The sequence below is a fragment of the Lactuca virosa genome, chromosome 5 (assembly GCF_052849685.1).
Source record: "Lactuca virosa cultivar CGN04683 chromosome 5, Lactuca_virosa_CGN04683_v6, whole genome shotgun sequence".
Classification (NCBI taxonomy): Eukaryota; Viridiplantae; Streptophyta; class Magnoliopsida; order Asterales; family Asteraceae; genus Lactuca; species Lactuca virosa.
This window is the reverse complement of record NC_136430.1, coordinates 184,158,303-184,181,688: the sequence shown is the minus strand read 5'-3', so window position 1 is coordinate 184,181,688 and position 23,386 is coordinate 184,158,303. Positions and strand designations below refer to the sequence as shown.

The 23,386-nt window shown below is 33.6% G+C and overlaps 1 protein-coding gene across 1 annotated transcript; it reads left to right on the top strand.

The window, feature by feature from the left end:
* The first annotated feature begins 16,477 nt into the window (after positions 1 to 16,477).
* On the top strand, positions 16,478 to 18,921 carry LOC145115628 (pollen receptor-like kinase 4). The gene is made up of 3 exons (XM_079051969.1): positions 16,478 to 17,142; positions 17,318 to 17,905; positions 18,044 to 18,921. Exons 1-3 carry the CDS (start codon positions 16,482 to 16,484, stop codon positions 18,712 to 18,714), a joined length of 1,920 nt encoding a protein of 639 aa, XP_078908095.1. The 5' UTR covers positions 16,478 to 16,481; the 3' UTR covers positions 18,715 to 18,921.
* The last annotated feature ends 4,465 nt before the right edge of the window (positions 18,922 to 23,386 follow it).

Below are 23,386 nucleotides of genomic sequence, written 5' to 3'. Positions count from 1 at the left end.
TCCTTGTAGCAACGAAATTGATTGCTCATTTTAGCAATGAAACTTGTTTACTCGTTTGAGTAACGAACTTTATCTTCCATGAGAATATGAATGTTGCATCTTATTTGGGCAACATACTTTATCTCTCATGATGACAAAGAACTTTGTTTTTACAAACTTATTTACTCATTTTAACAATATACTTTTATTATTGGAAACTTTTATCAAAACTTTGATTTCAATTCATGAACCAATATTATTTTGTTAAACTTGTGAGTACTCACCAACTATTTTTATAGTTGACGCTCGTTTTACATGCTTTTTTAGGAATCATCGAGTAAGTGGCACTTAGGGACACATCACTTTTAGGAGCATTCGCATGTGTTGTATTTCAATTTACATTGTAATTTCTTTTAAAAGTTGTTCAAACCCATTGTAAATTTGTAATGATTTTTAATACTATGGTTGGTGTTGTCTTTTAACTTTTGCTATGAAACCCTTTATACTGCCACGCCTCGTGTTTCCGCTTTAGCGGGGTGTGACAGGAAATGGTATCAGAGCCGAAGGTTATAGAGAATACCGGTTTTCCTTTGGAAAACCACAACTATAGCCAAAAATTTTCTAAACGTTTTTAAAATACTGAACATACTAATGGTATAACTAATTCGAGTACGCATTATTGGACTTTAATTAAGTATAGCCTGGCCAACTATGCTTAATTAAGGAAAGTTAATGTGAGGCTGGAAACGGTTATAGTAGAATTATGTTCAACCCAATTTTCAACTTAAACTTTTGAAAAACAAAATTTTTCGGCGTGCGTACGGGCATTGCATATTATAGGCATTCATCTATATACACTTAGAAACTAAGTGCACTTTTATAACAATGCCTTTATTTAGAAATATTCTTATCCTTTATCAAGTGCTATGTTAACCACTTAGGTTATATCACTAGCCACTCTAGGAGCAATGCACTTAGTACTGAGAATGAGTATTCCTTGGTAGCTATTGAATTTAGATGTAAGGTTAGTAGCTAGATAGACACTAGTAATAATCTTAAGTCGAAACCTATACCAATTATACCTCAATACCTCTTCATCGTCTTTGTACCATAGTTACAACTAGGAAAGCTTTTCGATACCGACACAGATGAAAATTGAAGCATCACGTAAGGAGGTAGATGAGTCGCCACTATGTAATCACTTGGATACCATTGGCAGACATTCCGGGTTCGACTCATGAGGAGACACGGAGGTTTAACCCATACGTGAGACCTTATTACTACGTTACGACTTAGCTCTAGGTTGTTTCCACCTTGAGCTTAAAACTTAACATAAGATGTCCCTTTGACCTGTATAAAAGGTCGTAAACTACATTGACACCATAAAACGTTTTTCAAACAATTTTTCTTGTCCTTTATCTTTGGGAAAAAGACATCGGTACTCGTCTTATACTCGCCTTGTACTCGCCTTAGTATTTAGGTACGATCAGCTACACTAACATACTTATTCCTTACTTCTTAATCTTCCATCGAAAAATTATTTCGCTTCATCGTTTTTATTTATCATTGATAAAATATTTTATAACCACTTCATTCAACTTAGTAGACATTTCCTAACAATGTAAGCCATATTCTCGCTAAAAATCTTTTGACAACTTGCTTTAATTTAACACTTTTCTTCAAAACTCAATTTAACCAATATTTGTTTTAACATTGATATTTCAATTTCATTTCAATCCATTTCAATGGATAGATGTGCTTTTAAGGGCATATACACCATTTTAAACCTTGCTTACCATTTTGACACGTTTTCGAAAAACTTAGAACCATTTTATTTTATAAAAGTGTTTAAACTCTATGCTATAAAACTTAAACATATAACATTAAAGTTCATAGTATGTCTAAAAGCTTCATCGGATCTTCAAACCACTTTTGTTTTAAGTCTTTTGACTACTTTCTCATTTAGGCATTGTACTTAACTTAAATGTGTTTTCTAGTAACCTAACATGGTATTTTTACAACTTTGTAATCCAAATGTGTTTACAAGACATCACTGATGCCTACATTTCAAAACACACCTTATTTGTATATTTTATTACAAATTAGTTATACAATCTGTAAAACTTCTAAAATATAAAGCATTGCAAAACTTAGTGTTCACTTTTAAATTTCCAGTGACGCACTTTCAACAATGTATAAATACTCTTCTAAATCTATTGAGTGTTTACCTTATATGTTTTAACTATTATTGAACTCCATTCTAAAAAGTCAAATTCTCAGATTTTCAACTACCGTTTGTAGTGCTTCTTCTTTTTTTTTCACAAATGGAGTTTAACTTAATAAGATAACTCATGATTTTTAGCAAACATTTTAAGACTCTCACATGTCTATTTAATCATCAATATAAATCAAATATTGAAGTTTGAAATATATCTCAACCTGGTTTTAAATCTACCTATGTGTATTGTTTTCAAAATTTTAACAATCGCAATCATTGCCGCCGCTACCTTCCTTTTTCTTTCCCCCGAACTTGATTCTTGCTCTCCCTCTGATATGAGATCTCGCAAACCCATAATAATAACATAGTACATTGTCTAACTCTGTTTCTCTGTATTTTGCTTCTCTTGGTACCATGTCCGTGCACATATAGACTAGAAGTCTGCCCTTTCGTTTTGAGCGATTAATACGTGTATAGTCTTGAAGAATAATTTTGATTTAGTTAACTTTGATATATTCAATTACGCCTTTTACCATATACATCTTGTTTTTATTTTGAAATCTACAATAAACAAGTAATCCTTATTTACATTTGCTTTTTCGTCCTAAATTCGGAAACTTGATTTAATATGTAATTTTCATTGTATTTTTGTTACAATTAATACACAAGATGAATACCATTGTTCTTATCATTTTTCTAAATCCATAAAATATATGTGAAAGAATACATTTTCTTATGCTTCTTGTTTTCTTTAAATACATCAAAAGTCTTGAATTTTACTATGATCTATTCTCTAAATGATTGTTTTTGTAGAAACACTAAACTAAGAGTGTACTATTTTCAAAGATTGACATTTTTACACATTTCTTAAAATAGTATTTTACTTTGCAATTTTCAGTGAGTTCCTAAACTCTCAAACTTGTTTTCATAAGTATTCTGACTCCTCGTAAACTTGAATTTGTCCTGACTTAGACAATTGGACAATTTCTCAAAAATTTAATACAAATATTTCTATATAAATTCCTTTAATGACGACTTAAACCTTTAACATTAATTAATCTTTATATTATTTTACTACTTCGTTGGATCGCCACACATATATCTTCATTATCTTGGAATTATGACACATTTTGATAATAGTGAGATTAATTATCATTTCTAAACACACATTTTGATAACAGTGAGATTTTTATCACTTCTAAACACTTAAAATGCTATCTACACAATGTGATTTAATTTATCATAAACTTGCATCACCTCCATTTGCGACAATAACTCTCTAAATATACATATTCTTCGAATATTGTTTTATTATAGTAAGAGTAACCGTAGTAGTAAATATTGCTTCGGAAATCCTCGATCATTTCGTAATTTATTTTATAGACGACACTTAAATAGCCCTTACATTCGAGAGGTACCAAAAACTTCGTTGCTTACCCTTAGTACGTATCTTTAGGAACTTACCCTTGATCATTTATTTTCATTCGTGCTACCCCTTCTTATTTCGGAATATGTATTTTCCAAATTTAGTCGCCAACCCGGAAGTGAACAAATTGTTCTTAATCCCTTCTTTATTAGATGACGATTTACACTTAGTGCTAATTTAAAATGCGACTTGAGGATCAATGTGGATTTAACGCTCAATGCAGTTGGTGCTTCAGCAAAACTTATAACGTTCTTTTAAGTTAGATAATATCTAACTATATAATCTTTTTCAACTAGGTCGCCATGGTTGGATCATGATTTCCATGATCCTAATTTCTCGCAATCTAGATTGTAGAACTCGAATTAGGGAAACATTAATTTGATTATAGCTAAAGAGTTGGGCTCTTCCCTTGAGGAATTAACCCAAAATAATCAAAGAGCTCTTCAAGTCACCATCTCTCCAATTATACTATTGTATTCGGCTGAGTTCTAATAGAATGTGTCACGAATTGAATTTCGGGACGAAATTCTTTCAACCGGGGGAGACTGTGACAACCGTCAAAATTCGAGTCAGTTCTAGATTTGATAAACTTAGTTGCACATATAGGCACAACACATACTAGACTTAGTGACTAGAAACTAAGTTATAACCTAGTAGAAACTTGGAAACAGATAGAAACAATGGATGGTGTACTTAGATTTCACATTGATATGTGAATTCTATAACTACTTAACTGTAGACACTATCCATATTCGGGTCACTCTTTGACTCGAACACCTTTTCATGAATCATATACACACATTGTGCACTTGAATTAGTAGTAGAAATTAGGTCAAAGTCTCATAGAAACTTAATTCAAAGTTGCATACTAGGACTAGTATACTTGATTCCTCAATTTCGCTTGAATCTCGGAATCGCTACATAGAATGCCAATAAACCGGTAAAAATAAATTAGAAGAATTATTTCTAATTTGAATAAGGGTTATGAAACTCAAAAATAATTTAAAGTCTCAAAGATTCAATTTATTTTGATATCCAAAGACTTACAAACTCTCCAAAACCCTAAATGCCCTAAAAACCTAAATTTATGAAATTTAACCTTAAAATTTCTATAAACATAGTTATGAACCTCATAATATGAACTTATAATAATTAAAATTATAAAAATTCATTCAAGGAAAATAAAATTTAACTCATTAACATTTACCCTTAATTTTTAAATCAAAAATCAACGTTTTATGAATAAAAACTTGATTTTAGTGCACATTTTATATAAAAATTGAGATATTTTATAAAAGAAATTAAATTTTATAAAAGAAAATGAATGAGAAAGGGTTATTATACTAAAAAATTCGGATCCCTCTCTCCCCATATCTCTCTCTCACACTCTCATTCTCCAACACACACACATCTCTCTTCTTTCTCTCTCTAGAAAACTCTCTCTACCTTCTCTCTAATTTTTTCTCCAAACACCACTCCATTCTCTCTTCCTCCCTCTAAGAACCACGAAATTTTCCAGAAAACAAACCCAAGAATACTCCTCAAACTCGAAATCTTCATCATCTTGTGGTGTTCTTGAAGGTAAAAACGATTTCTACTTCACTATTCCTTCAAGTTTTGCTATTTTTCTTACACTTTCTCCTTCTTCATCTTCTTCAAAATTGTTTTCTTTTTTGTTAAAATGGTTTTTAGAACATCATGGATGTGTTTTAACACCATGCATGTATGATAAACAAGGTTGCATGATCATGATCTTAGTGCAAAAATCGGTTTTAAGGACTAAAACATCAAACTCAAGTTAAGAGTTTTTGAGAAACAAAATTTTGTTCATAAATGCATGTATACATTTTGATAGGTTTTAATCTTTTGATCTCTGGAAACATGACTAAAATATGAGTTTATCATGATATATTTAAAATATTTCAAAAGATTTACTCAAGGAAATGATGAAAACTCACTTTTCTAACCAATCATCATGCATGCAATCTGCCAGATTTCTTTACTTGACTTTAAACTGTCATATCTCACTCATTTCTTAACCAAAATTCGGGATTCTTTTTACAAAACTGTTGCTCAATCAGCACCTTTTTGTGAATACTAGTTTTGTATTGCATGTTCAAATGACTTATTCATCACTAAAAATCATTCAAAAATTATTTTGAACTCTTAATACCATGTATTAATAGGTACAAAAAGATCTTGATTCAAAAGTCTTTATAACATGTTGCAAAAATTCTTAAAGTAACATCAATAATCTTTACCAAAATCACAAAAATCAAGTTTTCTCTAAAATTGTTTGAGCCTTTAGGCATGTTTTTCGACATCAAAAATAAGAAAACAATTTTTCATTTTTATTAAATTGGTTGAAGATGCATTCTGGAAATTTTCAGCTCAATATATATTTTCTTTATTTTTACATGAAAATAATAATAAAATAGAGTGTTAAAGCATATAAAATGCTTAAGCTTGTAAATAAATTCTGGAAATATTTGTGGATGACCCTTTAAATTAATAAACATCTCTCATTAAGTTTCATCGATTTTTGTTACTGTTTAGTGTAGTTTTTAATTTTCTTTTTATTTAGCTCCAATAAATCATAAAACCACTTTAGGGAATGTGAAAATATTAGTTCTTATTTTTCGCAGCTTGTACCTTATATTTAAGACTCAGAAAAATATTTTGGGAATTTTTGAAAATGTATATCTATTTTTCTTGAATTTTTGTGTTTATAATGGACTAAAAACAGGAAAAATAGTTTTACTCATCCAAAATTCATGAAAATTTACCAGAAACTCTCATAATATGTTAGGATGATACATAAAAATTTTGATGAATTTTATCTTCTGTATGCTATTTTTCTTCTATTTTCCCAAGATTTAATACACTTAAATGTACAAAAATCAGACAAATTGTGTTAAACTTTTTGAAAACACATATTAATATTTTTCCTAGATTATGTACACTATAAAACAGTTACACAAAAATTATAAGAATTTTTCATGATAGTTTACTATTTTTCCATGATTTTATGATTATTCAAGGAATTAAATGGTGAAAAATAGTTAGACAAATCAAAAAGTCAAGAAACTTTATCTTAAGGTCTTTGACTTCAATTAAAACTGAAATACAAAGTTTGGGAAATTTAGAACTAAATTGATTTAGTTTTTGAATATTTAATCATTTGAACACTTCTTAAAATATTAAATATTAACATTTCAATAATGAGAATTTTCCACTTAAATTGTTATATAACAATTGATCCATTGAAACTTAATTTCCACAGAAAAATATTTGTAACTTATCAATATTAATTTTTGACACATTATTGGCATAATTCTATTGTAGTAGTAAGTATACTAGTGTTAGATTTCGATTAGAGACTCACTAGCGAATACCATTATTGTAGGAATCGGTAGTGGTACACGTGGAACGTAGTTCAAGGCACCATTTGCATCATCTAAATGCATAGTGAGTATTCACCACTCCCTTATTTTTGGTTTTTAAATGTTTTGGGGTGGAAAAGCATGTCCTAAACTATTTATATTCGTTGTATTTATTTGACTCGTATAAACTTGGTTACTATATTTTATATATAGTGAGTATTCACACACTCCCCTATTTTCAGTTTTTATGTTTTGGGGTGGAAAAGCATGTCCCGAAAAACTATTATTTGAATGTTGTATTTAAATTGATTTGTATCAAACATGATTGCTATTTTATTGCTATGTCTCTCTATGTATGTCTATGCAACACGGAACATGAGAACTTATCGTACTAAGGCCCTTCCCTTATCTCTAACCATTAACTCTTTGAGCCAATGGTCATTATGGATAGCGCTATTAGGAATTGACAACTCCTCACTCGCCTTATTGCTGGAGTGCATGATACCATATTCATCTATGGAACGATAAGCATAGATCTTGATAGGGCTTCAGTCATAGGTTTGGTTGAGACTCATTGTTTGCTCATACACATACAAACTCGTTTCTCGTTATAGCAATAAACTTGTTATTAATTATAGCAATGAACTTTGTTTCTCATTACAACAACGAACTTTTATTACTGAAAACTTATTTACATGTTTTAGCAATGAAATTGTTTGCTCCTTGTAGCAACGAAATTGATTGCTCATTTTAGCAATGAAACTTGTTTACTCGTTTGAGTAACGAACTTTATCTTCCATGAGAATATGAATGTTGCATCTTATTTGGGCAACATACTTTATCTCTCATGATGACAAAGAACTTTGTTTTTACAAACTTATTTACTCATTTTAACAATATACTTTTATTATTGGAAACTTTTATCAAAACTTTGATTTCAATTCATGAACCAATATTATTTTGTTAAACTTGTGAGTACTCACCAACTATTTTTATAGTTGACGCTCGTTTTACATGCTTTTTCAGGAATCATCGAGTAAGTGGCACTTAGGGACACATCACTTTTAGGAGCATTCGCATGGGTTGTATTTCAATTTACATTGTAATTTCTTTTAAAAGTTGTTCAAACCCATTGTAAATTTGTAATGATTTTTAATACTATGGTTGGTGTTGTCTTTTAACTTTTGCTATGAAACCCTTTATACTGCCACGCATCGTGTTTCCGCTTTAGCGGGGTGTGACATGACACCTCCCAAGACACCGCAGTTGAATGGTGTAGCTGAGAGGCGTAATCGAACCTTGTTGGATATGGTTCGTTCCATGATGAGTCGAGCTTCGCTACCAATCTCATTTGTGGGGTATGCCTTAGAGACTGCCGCCCATATCCTTAATCTAGTTCCCACAAAGAAAGTTGCCAAAACTCCTCATGAGATGTGGGCCGGTAAAGTACCCAAACTAGACCACATTAAGATTTGGGGTTGCGAGGCTTTTGTGAGATGCGAGACTGATGATAAGCTCAAACCTCGAAGTGAGAGGTGTATTTTCATCGGCTACCCACAGAAATCCTTTGGTTACCTCTTCTACAGACCTAGTGAGAATGTAGTCTTTGTAGCTAGGAGGGCTTTCTTTCGAGAGAGAGAGTTCATAAGCCAAGGAGACAGTGTGAGGCAAGTTGACCTTGAAGAAATTCAAGAGTCAAGTGGTGAAGGAACTTCAAACCCTAGCACTCAACTTGAGGAGGAAACTTCTGTTGAGCCAATTGACAAGTCTGTACCTCTGAGGCGTTCCACAAGGGTTAGGAATGCACCTGAGCATTACTATGGATTCCATATTACTGCGGAAGGTGATACACTTATCAGTGATGAGACACTGATAGGTCTGGATGAACCTAACAGTTACGCGGAAGCCATGGCAGGCCCTGAGTCAGCCAAGTGGAAAGAGGCAATGGACAGCGAGATACAGTCCATGTATGACAATCAAGTTTGGAACTTGGTTGAGAATGTACCAGGTCGTCAGACTATAGGGTGCAAATGGATCTTCAAGAAGAAGACCGACATGGATGGTAATGTACACACTTATAAGGCACGACTGGTTGCAAAGGGTTTCTCACAAACTCCGGGAGTTGATTATGATGAGACCTTTTCTCCAGTGGCCAAGATTAAGTCTATTAGGGTTCTGTTAGCCATAGCCGCATTTCATGACTATGAAATATGGCAAATGGATGTCAAAACCGCTTTCCTTAATGGAAAGTTGGCTGAGGATGTTTACATGAGTCAGCCAGAGGGTTTTGTCAACACAGAGTACCCTAATAGAGTGTGTAAGCTTGAGAAATCCATTTATGGGTTAAAGCAAGCACCTCACAGATGGAATCTTTGCTTTGATGAGAAAGTCAAGGAATTTGGCTTTTCTAGGAGTGAAGATGAATCTTGTGTATATGTCAAGGATAGTGGGAGTATAGTTAGCTTTTTGGTATTGTATGTGGATGACATACTACTCATAGGAAATGACATCCCAACTCTGCAGGAAGTTAAGTCCTGGCTTGGGAAGTGTTTCTCTATGAAGGACCTAGGAGAAGCTGCCTATATTCTAGGGATAAGGATCTTGAGAGACCGGAGTAAAAGACTAATTGGACTTAGTCAGAGTACCTACTTGGATAAGGTGCTGAAGAGATTCGGCATGCAGGACTCCAAGAAAGGAGAGTTACCCATCCAGAGTAACGCCGGATTGAGTAAGACACAAAGCCCTAGTACTGAGGCTGAGATAGCAGAAATGAGTCGAATACCTTATGCTTCGGCTGTAGGATCGATCATGTATGTTGTGACGTGTACTCGACCTGATGTAGCCTTTTCTTTGAGCATGGTTAGCAGGTATCAGGGGAACCCTGGCAAGGCACACTGGACTGCGGTAAAGAATATCCTCAAGTACCTACGGAGGACTAAGGACTGGGTCCTTACCCTCGGTGGGAGTGAAGACTTGAGAGTTGTAGGGTATAGTGATGCTAGCTTTCAGACTGATAGGGATAATTTCCGCTCTCAGTCAGGCTGGGTCTTTACCTTAAATGGAGGAGCAATTTCTTGGAAGAGTTCCAAGCAAGAGACAGTGGCTGATTCAACTTGCGAATCAGAGTATATAGCAGCTAGCGAGGCAGAAAAGGAGGCGATATGGCTGAAGAACTTCATTGGAGACCTTGGAGTTGTACCAGCTATTAAAGAGCCAATGGAAATTTTCTGTGATAGTGAAAGTGCAGTTGCCTTAGCCAAGGAACCAAGGGATCACGGGAGATCCAGACACATCGACATAAAATACCATTTCATCATACATCGAATAGAAGAAGGACTCCTCGTGGCAAAGAGGGTATCATCGGATAAGAATCCAGCAGATCCCCTCACGAAAGGACTGACTCGGGTTAAGCATCTCCAGCATGCTCGGAGCATAAGGCTGAAGGATGATATTAGATTTAGTAGTTAGATAACCTTGAAATTTGTAAAGTGTAATTGACATTAGATGATGAATAAAAGGTGTTTTATTTATGAGTAAAGTGTTCCTATCTCTTGTCGATCGTTTACTATATTTCTTTTGCATGTTTTGACTTCCAGAATAATTATGTTTGGTATACATATTATTCGAACCTCCACAGTCGGTCATATGTCGGAAGTAGGTACGAATCAAGACTGTCATGATTGATTGCAGAGGTCTAAGTTGTTGGACATGGCTACAACACTCATGAGTGCTCATAAGTTCTGAGCATTGGACTCAACCCACGCTCACTGGAATCACTTCATGGAATTTATCTCGAGTGATCGTGAGACGGTAATATCATATAAGTCTTCAGACCTAGAGATATGATTTGTTACTTATGAGTTGGTTATGCATTGATTGTACGTTAACGCATTGGTAACTCGATGTTATAAAACGTGCTTTTGTGTATAATTCAATGAGTGGTAGAACAAACATATGAGTCGAAGTTTATCTGTTCCTTCTTGGATTAGAAGCTGATATCTGGGCCCCTCGATGATTTTGTTTTGACCTATGTACCGGGCCCGGTCAGAACTAAGTTGATGTGTTCAATTAAGTTCTTTGTCAAACAAATCGGAAATCGGGAAACAAACTGCTCGACAATAAGTAAGACATTGTTCCATGTATTTGTCCGGCTGATATCTAGAACAGAGGATTATATGATCACTTATCTTAAATGGCGTATCATCATCTTCTCAGTTCCGAGAGACCTTGAAAGAGCTACGATTGCCGATCGGTTCCTGAAGTATTGCAGTTATAGTTATTAGACTTATCCAAGTGGGAGACTGTTGGATAAGGTGTATAAGTCCATAACTATTTCTGGTATGTACTTGACCCGACCCGGCATGGTCTATTTGGGTTGCATGGCACCATGCAATTGGATAAACTAAAATGAGAGAAATAACACTTATGGTTTATTAATATATTATAAGTTCTAATATATTAATTAATTAGTTTGATCAAGAATTAATTTAGAATTAATTAAGTGATCAAAAGATAACTAATTAAATATATGGGTAGATTATGTAAATCTTCCATATCTTATATAGTGGGCTAAGAGGCTCCATGGATTATCAAGTTGGGTTCCACCTATAGGATGCTCCATGGATGCTCCATGGGAGTTACAAACCCATGGGTCATGGAAATGAAGAGTCATGACACATTAGGGTTTACATGGTGTAACCCTAGATGTGTCAACACTATATAAGAAACCCATTCTCCACCAAAATCGGCGACAATAAGAAACAAGAGGGCTAGGCCGATTTTAGAAGTGTGTATTCTCTCTAAAGTTATTCCAAAAGCATTTGGTGTTGTGTGAAGCATTTGAGGCATCACACTTGGGGTGCTAGGCTCACAAGGTTTCAAGGATCATAAGCAACAACAAGGTAAGTTATTCTATCTTTCATGCAAGCTAAAATTTGTTCCCCATGTATGCTACATAGGAATATAACCTTGGAATTCAACTTTGCATGATAATTAGACAAACATAGATCCAAGGTTATTAGGGTTGCATGTACACTTAGGAAGTGTTAGAATGCTCAAAACCCATCAATCTCATGCATGGGGAGATCTTAACAACCAAGATCTCATTTTTATGTACCCAAACGTCTAAAAACACCTACAAGGACAGGAGCTATGCTCTAGAGTTCATCAAACTCATAAAGCTTCAAGCTTGGGATATAAAACCATATAAATGTACCAAAACATGAACTATTCAAAATAATTAGAAAGCTTCGAGCTTGATACCTCTAGACGATGCACCAATCATAGAAAAACCTAGATCCAAGAGCTTCGACACCAAATCTCCTTCCTTCAAGGTTCCTTCTTCACAAAAGAACTCCACAAGAACACTCAATAAGCCACAAATACTCACACAAGCTATGGAAACGGGATATAGGGTTTGAGGGGAGTTGGAGGCTGGAAATGGTGGCTGGAAATGAGGCCACCATGTTCCTTAAATAGGGGCACACAAGTCATTAGGGTTTACACTCTGAGCCTAGTACGCTCAGCGTATCCTCTGGTACGCCCAGTGTACTAGGTGGCCTTCGCGTTCATGCGACGCACATGAGTACGCTGACCATACACATGCTTACGCCCCACATACTCAGTTGGCACCCATTTCTCAATAAGGACTAAACTTGCCAAAACTTCAAACTATCATAACTTCTTCGTTATAAGTTCGTTTCCAACGAACCTTATATCCATTGAAAGGTGGCGAGAAGCCCTACGCTTCTAGCAACTCATCACAGTCTTAAAACCCCACGAAAAAAAACCTTAAATTCATAAAAAGACTGAGCTAACATCGATACTCTTGGGCTCTAAAGCACAACCTGAACTCTTTTATCACATAACCTACCTTATCCATATCCAAAAAAGGCCTAAACCTTTCTCTCCTTCAAAGCCTCATAACCTTCTCATGCTCGGGTTACAGCCCACGAGCCTTAAATCACAAACGATCCGAAACAGGATGTTACAGCCTTCGGCCTGACTCGTCCGCCTCACAGGCCTTCAGTCTATCTGGGCCGCCCTGGGTCTCTTGGCCTTTAGTCTACATTGTTCCGCCTCAACCCAACCACACAACATGTCGACATAAACATAACAAATAAACATTTATACATATAACGAGTCAACAGACAGATCTAAGCATAGCATCATCCTATATACCAGGATTCCGATGTAACAGATCACTACAACATAATAACCTCGACTCCGGCCTTAATGCCTTCAACCTGCAAGTACAATGAGGAAAACTCACCTCGCAAACTGGACAAAATCTGATGAGATCTCGACGCCGAACCTCAGCTCTAACGGACTCCTATTCCAACAAAATGACCCAAATCTCAATCAAAATCCCAAAATACCCAAAATACACTTAAGGTAAAACTTGGTCAAAGTCAAAGTCAATTGGTGAAATCCACTAAGTTAACTGAGTCAACCCAACCGAGTCACTCAACCAGATTGACCCAGTGCAAGTACGTGGGGCATACTCCGAAGGTACGCAGAGCAAACTCCAAACCTTCACAGTTGACCACCATCGGGGTGGTTGACCTCGTACGCAGGGTGTACTCTGAGTATGCGGGGCGTACTCTCGCAGACTTCAAAACTCAATAAGTGCTTGATGGCTTAAGCACTTACGTCCACAGTTCACATCCAAGGCTAAAATACATACTAGAGTCATAAAGTTTCCAACTTTATGACTTTACATGCCCATTAAGTGCTTAACTTAAGGTCTTAATCCATTAAGACCTTCTACAAGATGCATGAAGCAAAACTAACCATTGGGACTACATTTTTATGACTTAGAACCCCTCCTAGGGTCTGAAAGGACAACTCAAATCGTCAAGAACATGTCATGCTCAAGATAAGACATTTGGGAGAAAAACCATCACTAAAACACCCATTTCTAGATCTACTTTATTGAAAGATAAAGTTGCAAGTTTTATACCCTTGAAAGGTTGTAAATGAAGAATAAGTCCCAGATCCTTAATGCTCCACTCTTCCAAGATGAGCTTGGCTTCCTTCCTTCTTCTTCTAAGCACACAAACACATACTTTTTGGCTAGAAATGGCTTCTCAAGGTGAGCTAGGGCTACAAACACAAATGAGATGGTGGAAGCTGATAAGATGAAGAGAAATAAGGTCAAAAGGATGCTTAAATACCAGTCAAACCCTAAAAATTAGGGTTGCTTTATTTAGTAAGTACGCCCAGCGTACACTGATGTACACCCAGCGTACTAGGGCACGCCCTAGTATGCTCAGCATACACCACATACGCATGACATACTCCGAAGGTCCCTAATTACAACAATGCCCTTAATGCCCTTTTTCATACATTTATTGAACGTTGGAACCAAATGCAATATAAATGAATTAAAGAGGTTAATTTAGAAGTACCTCACATCGGAATGTTACAAATACTGAGGGAAAGTGTAGTTAGCACAATCTTCATAGGAAAAGTGTAGGAACAATGAGTGTATTCTCTACATAAACTCGATATGATTTTTTTTGTTACAAGAAAAAATTTGTTAAAAAATTATTACTAAGGAAATATCGAGGAAAGTTTGGTATTTATAAATATCCTAGGATAAGTGTATGAACTTCCGAGGGATTTCGGAGGAAATCGCGTTTATGGTTATTCCTAAGATTTTCCTCGGTAATTCGTAGGTAATATCGATAAATTCTTTTTCCTCGGAAATATTCGTAAGAAATCCCTCTTTTTTCTAATAGTGGGAATATTTTTTTTAAGAAAATGAGTTTTACATTCTATATGCATGAAATTTATTATGTAAAATAGTTAAAAATCGAATTTATTAAAAAAAACTAATTTATAAATAGAAAACTAATTTCTGATTAGGAAAAAATCAAATAAAAACATTCATACAAATAAAAATATAAGGATACATAAGTAAACAAGTGTATAAAAGGCATATATATAAATTGTAAAAAACATTATACAAAAAGAAATGTGTACAAAACAAAATTAACTAGTTTGTTAGCTAAATTTGACAATAATATAAGTTTATTGATTGAATATGTATACAAAAAATGACGAAATTAATGTGTTCAATTGCAACTACCCTCATAAATTTAACGGTAGTCGGTAAAGCTGTCGGAAACCGATTTAATCTTTAACTATTAGTTATAATTGTAATTTTTGAACACTTTACGTAAGTTTAATATTCAAACGTGTGTATAAAAAGTAGTTATCAAAATTGAACAAAAATGACAATTAGTTATCCTCATAATTCATTTTTCCTAATTTAAATCCATATGTATTACAAAAATATAGAACACAATGAATTTAAATTCAGAAATTCATCTTAATTGCGACTTAATTAGACCAAAAAATAAAACTTGTCAACTATAAAATCATGTTATTTATAGGATATTTTTGGATTATATATAAGGTTGTGAAAAACCGAACATTCAACATACCATTTCATGAGAATATGAGATCATAGAACTTCCAAAAAAAAAAAGGTGATGAATTAGACTAAAAGATAACCATTCCTATGTAATACATATTCTTTATAAATAGCATAAATAAAATAGGATGTAGTTAGCAGTTTAATAATGCTAAAGTACCATTGACCTAGCCCTAACAAATGTTTGAAAAGGTCTCAATCCCTTAAAGAATTGAAAGATGGCATTCTACTTTGCTTGCATATCTACCTGTGGCAATGCAACAACTCTTTCAAATTTTGAAAGGTGGCATCTACTTTGCTAGCAAATTGTCATATGCAAGTGTTTTATTTGCAAGATGTTGGTCAGCCCGATGTGGCTGGTCTTACACGTTGTATCTAACGAAAAGACAGACAACACTAAGTTAGTAAATAAAGACTTTATATATAGTGTGAATGCAACTTCTCTTGTTTCTTTAAGTTACAAATACAAACAACACTGAAATCTATGGCGATGAGGCCAACCAACACAAGAGTCAACGGACAAAATCAAACAAGGGAACATTGATAACAATAATTCTCCATCAAAATTGTCTTGGCTTTGTGTTTCCATGCTTTTCTTATATCATAACAGGATCGATAGCGACTAGAAGGTTGATCCGTCTAATTTACTCCGGATTGAATTAAACTGTTGGCCAAATTATCCTTCATTTTACATTATAAATAAACAACCACACAAAACACCTTCAGAATCGAATGAAACAAAACTGATCATAAACTTTAGTTTGATCTGTTCTAGCGGTTAGAGGTTATAACTCAAACATATGGCATAAATATTTGCCGGCTTTCAAGAAAACAGCTGAGAAGAATCAATCCCAAGACATTGGGACTTTCACCCCTTGACACCTTGTCTTTTTCCCATAAAAACCTCAGTATTTCAGCCCTTCAACCATTTCCCTCCACTTTTTCCCTGACGTCGACACATTATATGTGATATCGCCCACCGAAAAGCACTTAATACAGCCCAACTTCTGTTGTTCCTTCCAATTTTTGCCACATATGGCATGTTTCAGGCCACCGTATTGGCTTCCACTCCTCACGATTCTCCTTTCACTAACATGGTCACCAGTTATATCCGACGAACAAGACCATGCAAGGCTAATAAAGTTCAGAGGCTCACTCACCAACGTCGGGGAACTAAGTGACTGGTCGGATACTGTTCCACCTTGCAATGGTCTAAAAGAAAACTGGAAAGGAGTGATCTGTGATAAAAATGGAAATGTGTTTGGGTTACAGCTCGAGAACATGGGTTTAGGAGGGACGATAGATATGGACACGTTGGCTGAGGTAACCAGTATCAGAACGTTAAGTTTCATTAATAATAGCTTTGAGGGCTCAATCCCTAACGTGGGTAAAATTGGCGCGTTGCATGGGGTTTTCCTCTCACATAACAAGTTTTCTGGGGAGATAGGAGTAGACGCTTTTTCGGGAATGAGTGACTTGAGGAAAGTGGAATTGGGGAATAATGGTTTCACGGGTAAAATTCCAATATCTCTTACACAGTTGCCAATCCTTGTGGATTTGCAGCTTCAGAACAACGCGTTTGAAGGAGAGATACCAGATTTTGAGCAGAAAGATCTGATAGTAAATTTTGCAAACAATAAACTTGATGGTTCAATACCTAATGGGCTCAGCAACCAGGATCCAAAGTCATTTGCAGGTAATTGTACAATATCAATGCCTTTTCATACATCTCGAAAGTCTTCCATCAATACTATTTTCTTTAGATAATGCAATATTTAATTGATTTGATATACTGTTTTACTAAATGTTTGATTACTAAGCTAATGAGTAAAACATTTTTAAGAAGGAAATTTGTGATTTGGGACATGCAGGAAACGACGTTTGTGGTAAACCTCTTGGCCCCTGTAAGGTAAAAAAGAAACTAAACAAGCGAAAGATCATCATCATCGGTATTGCATCCCTTCTTGCAGTCTTGGTTATCATTACCATACTCTTATTGGTCTTGCGTAGAAGGAAACCCAAAAACAAGTACACACACCAGCAACTAACAAAGACCGAAAAAAAGAATACTTACAAGGCGAATGGAACTGAAATCCAGATGCACAACAAGCAAGAAACTTACAAAAGAACTGACAATGGTGGGAAGCTTCACTTTGTGAGGACTGATAGGGAAAAATTCGAGTTGGAAGACCTTCTTAGAGCCTCGGCTGATGTTTTAGGAAGTGGGAGTTTTGGATCTTCATACAAGGCGATTCTTGCGGGAGGAGTAGAGGTGGTTGTAAAGAGATTCAAGGAAATGAGCAATGCTGGCAAAGAAGACTTTTATGCACATATGAGATTGCTAGGAAGCTTGTCACACCCGAATTTGCTACCTCTTGTGGCTTTCTACTACAAGAAAGATGAAAAGCTTTTGATCACTGATTTTGCTGTAAATGGTAGCTTGGCTAGTCATCTTCATGGTAAGTGTTTCATTCAATATATTTCCCTTGTTCGAACATATAGAGACTCATGTCTGAGCAAACATCACTTTAGGAGTTTATATGAGAGGATTAAAATTTAAAATCCTCTTTGATTTATCTTGTTTTGTATATATACAGTCAAACGGAGACCTGATGAACCAGGATTGAATTGGGCGACACGGCTAAAAATAATCAAAGGTGTAGCACGAGGGCTTGATTATCTTTACCACGAGCTTCCTCGATTGTCGCTACCTCATGGTCACCTAAAATCGTCTAATGTCCTTCTTGACGATACTTTCAATCCCCTTCTAGCAGACTATGCTCTAATACCCGTTATAAACAAGGAACACGCACAACAACTCATGGTGGCGTACAAGTCTCCAGAATTTACTCAACACGAACGCACCACAAAGAAAACAGACGTGTGGTGCCTTGGGATCTTGATACTAGAGATGCTTACAGGGAAATTTCCAGGAAACTATATGGACCAAGGTAAGGGCGGGAAACCAGATCTGGGGACATGGGTGAACTCTGTGGTGAGAGAAGAATGGACAGGCGAGGTTTTTGATAAAGACATGAAAGAGACAAAGAACGGCGAGGGTGAGATGCTGAAGCTATTGAAGATTGGGATGTGCTGCTGCGAGTGGGATATCACGAGGAGGTGGGATATAAAAGAGGCCATTGAGAAGATAGAGGAGTTGAAGGAGAGGGAAGAGGATGAGGAGTACTCATCTTATGCAAGTGAAGGAGACGCTTACTCTTCAAGAGCCATGGATGAAGATAACTTTTCTTTCTCTGTTACCAGTTAACTTGGTGTCTGATAATGCCGATTGCTTGCACAATCATACAATACTTAAGATGAAAAGATAACAAACAGAAAGGTTTTCCGATGCTGATGTGTTTTACGTCAAAACTAAATGGATATAACTATGGGTATCTCAAAGATGCATGTCATATGTAAAAGATCTAGTCCTATATCTTATGTCCATCTTGTTTTGTTTTTTTAGTTACCGTAGGAATACTATAACAGAATTGGCAACTTCTGAACAAATTAATTTCTATTTATGTAATAAGGCTTTCACTTTTTTTATCCTCCAAATTTTACAATAAAACGGTTTTGTATATGTATTATGTTGTACATTTCATTTTTGTAACTCATAGACACACATAAATACATCTACCTAAACACACACACACACACACACATATATATATATATATATATATATATATATATATATATATATATATATATATATATATATATATACTACTTTATAATGCATATATAATATGAAATTTAAAAGTTTTAACACCAAAGTCTTAAAAATAAGGAGCTCAAATATGAGCCATTGATCTAATTTTAATGGTATACATTTATAAAATGGTGATCCAAATAAATAAAAATCAACCAATCAAAATCAACACATTTAGTCTATAAATGTATCATACTTGCCTGCACCCAAACATTGTATCTCACACATTATAGAGATCGATCATTACTTTCTCTCCTCACCCCCCACTCTCTCACAAGTCTCAACCTCTCTCTAAAACCCTAGAACTACCACCCTTAGCCATCATTACCAACATAATCCTCCACCACCGCACCACCACTCACCTTCAGTAAACCATGCTATCGTATAGATATCATCGCTTCCCTTCTCTGTCATTTTCTGTTCGCGGTCATGACCTCTCCGCCTCTTTTGCTGGTTCATGAACCTGTTCATGGATCTGATCGTTGAACTAGATCCAAATCTCGTAATCAAGACATGAAACCGGGAAAATTAGAAAATTTAAAAGTTGTAAGGAGATCGGCGGTCGCCTGTGCCCTACCTTAAACATTGGTTCTTTTGATGGATTGTTTGTTGATTGTGTAACTATAGGTTATGCTAGGATTATTCAGATATGTGTATATGCTTGTGTGTGCACGCTTTAGATCTTAGTGTATGTATAAAACTCTGTGGCTATTTATAAATCTGATGGAGGATGTACAAATATGTGGATGTGTATTAATATGATTAATTTATTGTCTTTCGTTATACATATGCAAACCTGATAGCGATTATGTAATGCAGATGGAATTTACAAATTGATCCTACATAATATCTTTATTATATTTCTACACCTATTATTTATGAAAAAATATCGTCATTTTTGTTGCTAAAATAATAAATATAATGGATTATAACTCATGAATATTGTTACTGTTAATATTTTTTTATAATGTATTTTTTTTCGATAGGATTTCCAATACAGGTTGGAACTAAAAACTCATAAATTGCATTTATTTTTAGATAAATGAATATAAAATGAAAGTATATGATCTTAAAAAAAATACTTCCATGTACATCTATCAAATTTGTCATTACTATTATTAACTTATACGTGGCATGAGTTACGAAATAATTGTACCATTTTAAAAGTAATAGTTAGATTTTTAATATCTTAGTGTATGTATAAATCTGAGTAATATGCGTTAATATTAGTTTGTCTTCTCTTTTATATATTGCATATCTGAGAAAAACGGAGGACACCGAGAAATCATTAGAGGAGATTAGGATGGTGATGTGGTGTTATGTATATGATATAAACTTTGTTCTTTTTGCTATTATTTTTCGTTGTTGTAAAAGGTTTTGTCAAGATCTCTTTGCTGTGTACATAAATAATTTTGGTTTTTAGATCTCTCTGCATGTTTGTTCATCATGTTTGTTCTGTTTTTATTATTTGATTATGAATGTAATTTATTATAATTATAGTAGTCATATACTATTGTTGTAATATAATGTCTTTAATATAAAGATTGTTACAATTCTTTTAAAACGGTAGTTTTAGTTTATAATAAATATTTATTAAATTATATAAAACGAAATATGATGAAGATATATATAAAATTCAGTTTAAAGAAATGTGCTAAAAACTAAACTATTAATTTGATAGACGAATATATTTCCACGATTAGCTTGATTTAATTTTTATTTAAGAGAAGCAATTTGCTGCTGGAATATATTTAATGAATTATTTTATTATAAATATAATTAAAAATGAGCTTTTAAGACTAATCAAAAGTTTGTAGAAGCTTTTTTTTAACATAAATGTGGATTAAAAAGTTCTTTGGTCTAAAAACTATTTCAAAAAACCTTAAGAGTGTAACACTAAGTTTATGTTTAAATGGCTTTGTGTGACTGTGTGAGTGGATTATATTATACAATATTATTTGTATTTTATTAACTTATTTTATTATTATATAAAAAGTTAAGTACTATTAAAAAAACAACGTTTATTAATTAAATATGTTAAAAATTAATTATTATATTGTAAGTTATTTTAAAAAACAAATATTATTTGTATAAACATATAATAAAGAAATGCTAAAAATAATTGTTTAATATGCCGTGGTAGTAATGATACAATCAAGGAACTAAGTATTAGAAATTGAGAAAGAGGTGTGTTTGATTATTATATATATATTAAAGTCCCTCATTATTATTGTTAGACAAAATTATACGATTGGTCCCTGTGGTTTACCCGATTTAACATTTTCTTTTTGGTTTAAAATTAATGTTTTATTTATTAGAAAATACTCACCCAATACTATAAACCCAGCCACCATCTGTCATCATCACCACCACCACCACCGTCAAAATTACATAAATGGTCCATATGGTTTACCCATGGTGACAAATTCAGTCTCTACTATTTTAAAAGACCAAATTACCCTCACATTAACGGACAAAAAGCAACCAACATGCTACTTTACTTTACAAAACAATACCTTCCGACCCCAGTAACGCCGGGGAATCTTTTCTAGTTATAATTATAATTGATATCAAATTAGAATTTGATTATCTTTTTATTTATTTTTTATATAAATAATATTATTTTACTATGTATCGATAAATGAACCGATGAGAATAAAATAAATGTATTTCATCATTTTTTTTTTCAGATAAAGGAAATGACAGCTACTGCCTACTCACTCATATACCTAAACACACTTTATAAGACAAGACATTTTTCTTTTTTGAAAATTTTGGTTATTATTTTTGCAGATAAAGGAAATATTTTAAAATTTTAAAATTTTGGTTATTATTTTTGAAGTTTTTATGGACGTAAAAACAAGACATTTTATATAGGTTCACTTGATTTTGATTTATATACACGTAACATCTTCTATTTCCTTCAACAAAAAAAATTACATTTTTTTAATATATGCAGACATTTCGATCACTTAGATAGTATAAAAGACATACAAAAACTAGATTTGGGTATCCAACATTAATTATTTGATTTTATATTATTTATTTTTTATATTTTTTTTATAATATAAGACCGTTCATAGCGATGAGCATAAAACTTTATGTTGAACATATATGACTTTTTAATATATGTTTCTAGAATAAAATTAGGACAATATAAATATCTACAAACGCAAACAAATCTAAACAAACGGATACAAACGATAATTAACAAACATAAACAAATCTAATTGAATTAATTGAAAGAAAACAAATTTTACAAAGAAAAAACAATCGCTCAAATTGAAACTAATCACTACCACCGCATGTCATGACCATTAGTATGATACTAACTTAAACGAAATTCCATCAAACACAAAATCAACCAACTAAATTGTCCACCAAACTAAGATGGAATGCACATTTTTCAATAACGACGTTCTTTTACTTTTTAGGCAAAATAATTAGACATATTTATTTTTATCCATAATAACAAGTTATTAATATTTACTTTACATAAAAAATAATAACATGGTTGTAACTTTTCTAAAAGCAAATTAGCCACCAAAAATACAATTCATGGTTGTCAATAAATGATATTTGTCGATCTATTGCAATTTTTAGTATACCATAATTTCGACAAGAAGCTATTTTCCTAAGGGAAACAATTTAATCGACTGTCAACTCCCAAATAGAAACTAATCACTAAAATGAAACTATTCACCACCCCATAATCACCCGTCCGCTGCATCGCGCAGGTTTCCCAATTCCGGATTTTCGAAAAAAAAAAACTATTTTCCTTATGGGAAACAATTTAATCGACTGCCGACTCCCAAATAGAAACTAATCACTAAAATGAAACTATTCACTGCCCCATAATCACCCGTCCGCCGCATCGCGCGGGTACGCTCCTACTATATATATATATATATATATATATATATATATATATATATATATATATATATATATATATATATATATATATATATATATATATATATATATATATATAAGAAAATAAAATTACAAATTTAGTGTAAAAGGCTAATGACCTTTCACAATTTAACCAAAATTAGCCAATATCCCATAAAAACCACCCAGACCACAATTGACCCAAACACGTAGTCGTGTGTGTCATAAGCGACTTTCTAAAGAAAATTGTGTGTCATAAACGACTTTCTAATGAAAATAGTTTCAGTGTTATTTTTCCTCTCAAATATCATAGTATAAGTTAAGTTGAATA